Consider the following 7,157-nt stretch of genomic DNA (forward strand, 5'->3'; position numbering starts at 1 on the left):
TCTCTTTGCCGCCCATGTGTTAAGTCCTGTTTCCTACAGTGACTAAAGCCCTCTCTGGGACCTAATAATAAACTTCAAAGTTCTATTAAAATTCTTTTATTATACCAAATTTTTCTTGTATTGATTATTATTTTAAAATATATATTTTTTCAATCTGTTAAATCTGGAAATCTTTATACGATACCAAAGTATTCCACATATTCATTTTGTTGTAAAGGAATACTAGCTGGAGAGAATTCCACACTCAAAGACGTGGTCTATTTTGGCCCACTTAAGGTAGCACTAAAGGGAATAAACTCTGATGGCCTGGAAGAATTAAGGTTATTCCCAAGAGCTCCCCTAGTTGACCATTTGAAAGACAGAAGTCCTGGCTTCTTCAAAGGGCACCCATCTATGGTTGCTAATAGATTAAAGCGTGGCTTTCTTCCCCAACGATATGCAATGTATGTAATCATGTTCCTCTGTCAGGTCTGTGGAGCTATCCATTTGCTATTGAAAGTTCCCAATTTTATGACAGTGTTTCTTACATTTTCTTGTGCATTCCATTAGTGTTTCTTTCCTTCTCCCAGGAATCATGTTAAACCATTGTATTTTCTCTTTTGCTTGCAGAAAATAGATGCCCAAGCTATTGAAGAATTCTATGGCCTGACATCAGATATATCAAAAAATTCAGAATCTGGATATATTTTATTCTATCAGTCAAGAGAATAACTTAAAGGACTGTGGGACTAATTCGAGTGGGGAAATGTTCAAAGCACTCTTACCTGGTTTCTCTGCAGACGTCCCTCTTCCCCAGCGGCCCACCAGCGGCGTGGCTCCAATTTCAGGGGTCTGGCTGTGTGACTCTCCCCCTTCGTTTTTCTACATGCAGCACTACTCGTGGTTTTATGTTAGTCTGAGGTAGAGTTAACTGCAATCAGATTGTAGTAAGTTTTAGATGAATAACATTTGCTAATTTTAGGATCAGGTACATGCCATGCCACTGGCTGTGTCTGGCTGAATTAGAATGACATTTCCTATGAACGTCGACAGTCTTTTTGGGGTCTTTGCTCATCTTCCTAAATGGCTTCCGGGGTCTCCTTTCAATGCATTCCTTTAACTTGTCCCTGGAAACACCGCTTCCCGTTTTTAGCTTCTCTGCCTCTTTTCTGACAGAAGGACAGAAGAATGGGGTAGATACTCACCTTTTAGAGCTGCAACTATAGCTTTAAGTTTTGCCAGTGAAAATGTTTAAAAGTGAGTAACCTCGAAACTGAATTCATCCTCCGGGTGGAACAGGGTGAACAGAAGCCGTTCGCGGTTGCTAGCGGCTGCCCCGGGCTGAGCTCACCCAGCCATGAGAATTCCAGAGGCTGAGGAGGTGTGGAGCTCAGGGCAGGCAAAGCCAAGAGGAGGAAGCTTTCGTGCACAGTGGAAAGTTGCTTTTCTTATCTTTCTACCAAAACCAAGTTTCAGGAAAATAGCTCTATGCTCTTTGTTTTTAGTGATGCTTTTCTTCTGTCCTCTGAGTTGTATCTCCTTTATCCGGCGCTGCTAAGCTTCCCAAGGTATCTTTCCGATCCTACTGGTGTTTCGCAGTCAGTGGTGGCAGGGCTGAGACACCACGGGGACTGCCCTTCCGCCCAGCTCTCCTTAGCTAGGCAGCACCAACACCGTCCTTTCCCAGGAAGAACGAAGGCTCTGCACCTTCCCTCCCATCAGCCACATTGTACAGCTGTTCACGTTTTAGCATTTCAGTCCGTGTACTGAGGCCCTGGCCAGTCCCAGGGCTAACATGGAACCTTCCCTACAGGAGATACTGGAGTTAGCTGGGGATGCAAGTGGGTCAAAGGAAGTGTCAGTGGGCGGGTGGAGGGATGAACAAAATGGTGGCGTTTCTTTGGCTCAGTCTCCCAGGAGGCTTGACAGTGGGAGTTTTTTGGAAGAACCTCATCTCACCGTAGTTACTTTTTGTTACATATGTATTTATTAAATCTTTTGCGTATTGGCACCTTTTATTAAAAGGGTCGATACAGTGTGTTGCTGTTGAGCTGGTTTTTGGTTTCCTACAAATGTTATGAGTTGTAGATCTTGGCTTCCTTTGGGAAGACAGTTGACTTCCATACACTATAATATACTGTGAACCTGTTATTTTGTTACCTAATAAATCAGCGAAGGAACATGCAAACTTGTGGCATAATGTGAACTCAAATTGAAATTGAAAATGTTACTGGCCATTTTGCAACAATTAAGAGCATAGCACTTTATCTAGATGAAAACTGGATTTCTTATCTTCGAAGTATCTTGAACTGTTTGTCGCTCACAACTTACATAAGCATGCCAACACTTCATCTGTTCATGCTTGAAGTGAAATGTTTTACTTTTCACTGGAGAAGACAAAAACAGGGTGATCTTCACGTTATTGTTTTATAAAAGTGATGAAAATATACCTTGCCTTGTTTAGAGGTGAATTCATATTTATAAATATTTTGTCTTTTTTTCTTCCACAAAACTTATGCATTAATGGTGTACCTGGAAGGTGTGTTTTTATTCTTTTTTAAGGAGAGACACTTTCCAGTTGAAGGTGACTGATACAGGGAGCTCTTTGTACTATACATAAACCATATATTTGACTGCAGGTTGCAAAGTTTAAAAAAACGCTGATTGATCCCTCATTTATTTGGAACTGATACATGAGAAAAACTATTAAAATTATCTTTGAAATGACTCTTGAAGCTAACTTATTAGAAAAAAAAGTTTCAATTGGAAGCCTATGGAAGTAATATCTGAATGCTAAGTCATAGATTCAGTACTTTTTTTTTTTTTGATGTGTAAAAAGTTCTTCCCAGTGACTTAACTGAAATAATGCCTTTTAGTAGAAAAGGTTAGTTAAAATTCAGTATTCACAGATAAATTTTTGGAATAAAAAAAAATAAGTATCGAAGATAATACAAAGACACTAAAATGGTTGTGTGTTGCAGGAAAAGAAGATTGAAAAAAAGACCAAAACACACTTCTCCGCCAACACTCCATCAGTTTTTTTAAACTTTAGAGCTCTCTGGGAACTTCTTCCCCCTTCCTCTTTAATGAACGAAAGAAAACACGAGGCAGCTACATTTCCCCCTCAGTCATTTCACTTTGTGTGAAGACTAGAGCACATAAACACTTCTTTATTTTCCATCCCTCATTCGTTGTGTGAAGCAGAGATGGTGTGGGATGTGTGAGACCACTCTGAGGTCAACAATAGCACAAAGGCTCAGCAATATTCCCTCAAATGGCCAGGGTTTTTGTGTGTCATTTTCTGGCAGGAGTGAGCAGGCCTGCTGTATTTCTTTTAACTGCTGGGTGTTTTAAAATAAGTGGCAGTGTTTTCCACTTTTAAAAGAGAAGGAATATTTGCTTTATTGGTTACTTCTTGTTTAACATCTAGATTATGTTACAGTGTGATAAAACTTTCATTTGTTTGAAAGTCGATGTTGGTAGAATGCTGACACCCAGTCCTGTTATTCTGAGGCATTTTCTGTTCCGAGGCAACACGAAGTGGGCTGGTTTGAAGAGAGCCAAGGAGCGGCACAAGAGGGTGGTGCTTTGACTAGGAAACCAGTCATATTGGTTTTATAGCCTGGTATATTTTGGATTTCAGATGAAATGGGGAAAAAAATGACGGAAATGGTCCCTATGCATTTATTTTCATGGATACCCTAAATTTTCATGGGCATGCCTAACAATGAAACTATGTTCTAACTGGAGCTTAGGGCTTATTTTAGATATTGGAGTGTAGCTTTATTACAGATGGATTTTATCTTTAAACATTGCATTTTGATCAACTTTGTATATTCATGTGTATTAAAATATTGTGCACTAAATGTTTTGCCCTCGTTTGCTATTATATGGTCAAGGCATTTATCAACACTAGTGTGATTAACTCATGTAAGTGGCATGGGTCAGGGAAAATGATTTCCTATGTTTCTGCCTAATTAAATTTGTTTTTCGGTATTGCATTAATTTATTTTTGGCTTCCATTTCTGTATAACCAAAATAGTTAACTGTATTTGTGTGGCATTCATTTATTTGACTTTGTTGCTAAAAAAATTTTTTTTAGTTTTTATTTAAAATAACCTGTACCTTTTTTTTTTTTAATGTAACCAACTCAAGCACTTTAAGCAATAATGTCAATCTTGTGAAACTTCAATCAGTTGAACACCCTGCCTCTAAAATTGTTGGCAAAAAATAAATAAATAAAAGAGGAATTCTCTTCCTAGAGAATTCTATCTTGGTAGCATTATACACATGGACTTAAAATCCTTTTTATAAAATGTGAGTCATTGGCAAGCCTCCTGTCCAGGTAATCATTCCAAACCCAATTTTGAAGCATTGTAAAGAATATTCTGGTCATTGTAATAATGGACGTGTAATAATAACGTACTGTCCACGTTCATAAAGTTAGTGTTCTGGAGATATCTCACCACTTTTTTGATTGAGAAAGATCAACACAATTAATCCAGAAACCTGTGTCTGGGGAAGAGAGCACATTGAGACTATCAGTGAGAAAAAGAATTAGGGTAGGTATATTAGGCATCACAGTGAATTGCTTAGCAACGATTTTGCATAGAAAATGCCCTTTACCAGTTACGAAATAAAAGATCCATTCCCAAAATAAGGAAGTGGCTTCCAGCTCTTTGATCCCATCAGCATTTGGTTTTCAGGAAAGAGTAGGAGTGTGGCCCGGGCCCTGGTGTACTGCCAGCAGCCCCAGGCTTCTGGGCGGGGTCTGAGCTGCAGTGACCCCAGCGGGGTGCACACCGCTCCCTCCATTGGCCTGCCAGAAGCGGGGCAGTGCAGGCCCATGTGCTATGGTCTCAGAGTGTGGCCCTCCCAGGGCTGAGACTCAAGCTTGCCGTTAAAATGCGGAAGGCTCTTTTTCCCCCCAACCAGTCACTTCAAGGGGTCCGTGTGTGGACAGGAGATTGTCATTTGAATACATTTTCCTGGGCCCAGTGATGGGAATAAAATCCCACGGACCAAGAGCAAGGCAATGTGCCTTGAAGTCCCCCGGTTTCCATCCATCTTCTCTCAGGGCAGCTCAGTTGGACCTGGCTGAGCTGGGACAGGCTTGCTGGAGAAGCGCCTGCATCCGCCATGACAGCCGTGGGAATGGAAGACGTCAGGAAAAAGGGTTTTTCTTTTCTCGGCCTCCTGTTGTCCATCTGTCCTATAGGGATTACAGGATAGGCCCGTCACCACCAGCACGACACAGTTTCTGGGGAATGAGAAGAGTTGCCCATTTCTCCAAATTTCCCTCCCTCTGTTCATTGAGACTTAAAACCCCTTGAACAGAGAAAGAAGTCTTCCATTTCCATGCCTTGTATCCCCATGAAGATAAAAAAGCTTGCTAAGTCATTCCCCACCCCCCATCCCCGAGGGAAGACTTTGATCGTGGGGATGGTACTCAAACCTCTTAGACTTGTCCTAGAGATGTCACAGGTGGAGAGATTTTTAATTAAGCCATTATTTAGCACCTGTTGTATGCTAGGCATCGGCACAGGAGTTGGGGGATAAAAAGGTGAAGCAGATAGGATCCCTCTTGTAGTTTCCTCCCTCAGAGAAAAAAAGGTTTGCGGGAAGGAAATTTAAATTGTGGAGATAACATGTGGGCGGCGAAATTCATCACAATCTGGCTCATTTTGGTATTCAGCCTGGGTCTTCCTGAGCGGATGGACACTGCTCCAGCTGGTGCTGTGGGTAAAGCAGCCCGCTTCCTTCTTGACATTGGGTCCCCTTCTTGGTGTCCCACTTTCCTCCTTGCCTGCCCTCCATGTTGCCTTAGCCTGCCTTTAGCTTCTTGTAGTAGGGACGACACAATTTTTTAAAACAATGCTTAAATCCATTATGTTACAGTGATGGACTTGAGCATTTTGCCTCTTAATTCTCATGTTAAAAGAGCCAGTCTTAACAGAGGATTTTATGAATAAATTATCTAAACGATCTCTTTCCATGATTACCAAATAATTAGAGCCTATCCAAACTTAACCAAAATCAATCCAGCATGAGCTTTTAAGCTATGTGACTAATGATTTTATTGGCTTATCCAACCTATGTTCCCTTTTTGGGTTCCCTTATGTTTTAATAGTGCTTTGAATAAAGCACATTAGGAGCTTACAAACAAAGGAAAAATAGCTTCGTTTTGGTTCTAAGACACCAGAGTCAGAAACACATTAGATTTTGTAAAAAGGATTCCTAATTTTCTACTCATTTCCCACGTGATGATTCATAATAAAGTATTTATTAACAACCTTGGGGTATCATATTCATGTTGTAAGTTACATGGTCGCATCTTTCACTTTTTTCCCCTCCCTCGAGTGAGCATACAGGTTGTATCAAGGTGGTGTGGAATTCCACAGAAACTCTGCACAGGGAGGTTGGGCATTTGTGTTGTCGGTGGAAATCCTGTTTTGTTCTTACCTCGTCCTGGTAGTTACAGATCTTGGAGAAGAAAACTGAGATGTAGATTTGACTTGGCAGGAAGCAAAATAATTTAATAGTTGAAACCACTATTTCTATATATTTAACCAAGTCCTCTTTCTATGATCCAACTCAACTGTATTTGTATTTCAGAGTATCTCTTTTTTTTTTTTTAAGAGTATCTCTTAATTGACCTTGCCTGAGAGAACATTCTGTGCTGAGATAACTGAAAATAAACACAAGAAAAATTTGAGAGTGAGTCTTCTGCAGAAAGCTAGGTCCCTTCACTGTAGAGCCCGTCTTGGGTTGAGAATTGCCTGTTTCCCAAGCTGAGGGGTAGAAAAATGTTTTTCAGTGGGTTATAAAACCTGTGTAAAGGAGAAACTCATTCTCTTGCCACCCCCCAACCCCATAGAATAGTTTGAAAACCCTGAAAAGAAATTGTTTCTGCATATTTTCCCATCTTTGTTACCCCAAAGCCCAGAGAACCAGAAATAAGTATAAATTAGCCTAAATATGTTGTCTTTTTCAACTTTGACTTATGAGCCTCCAGCAGAAGTAGGGGTGAAGGCTGCAGAATGGAGAGGGCCCCTCCTCCTGGACGTCCATTGATTGACCTGATCTTTGTGTCATTTGAGGAGTCTGCAAAGATCATGAAGAACAAACGCGCTGCAGAATCTGCCCTCAGATGGGAATTGGTAGAGAATGTGGAAGAA

At 40.7% G+C, this 7,157-nt stretch overlaps 1 protein-coding gene across 2 annotated transcripts in view; it reads left to right on the top strand.

The window, feature by feature from the left end:
• The window catches only part of USP46 (ubiquitin specific peptidase 46), a 63,323-nt gene extending 59,057 nt beyond the window's left edge, over positions 1–4,266 (top strand). Inside the window, exon 9 of one of the 2 annotated variants that reach the window (XM_059923027.1) lies at positions 610–4,266. In XM_059923027.1, the coding sequence (XP_059779010.1) occupies positions 610–711 (102 nt within the window). In that variant the 3' untranslated portion in view covers positions 712–4,266. The remainder of the gene's footprint in view (positions 1–609) is intronic. The other variant, XM_059923028.1, reaches the window with a different exon arrangement.
• Positions 4,267–7,157: the final 2,891 nt, after the last annotated feature.

Source organism: Balaenoptera ricei, chromosome 5 (assembly GCF_028023285.1).
Source record: "Balaenoptera ricei isolate mBalRic1 chromosome 5, mBalRic1.hap2, whole genome shotgun sequence".
NCBI classification, from domain to species: Eukaryota; Metazoa; Chordata; class Mammalia; order Artiodactyla; family Balaenopteridae; genus Balaenoptera; species Balaenoptera ricei.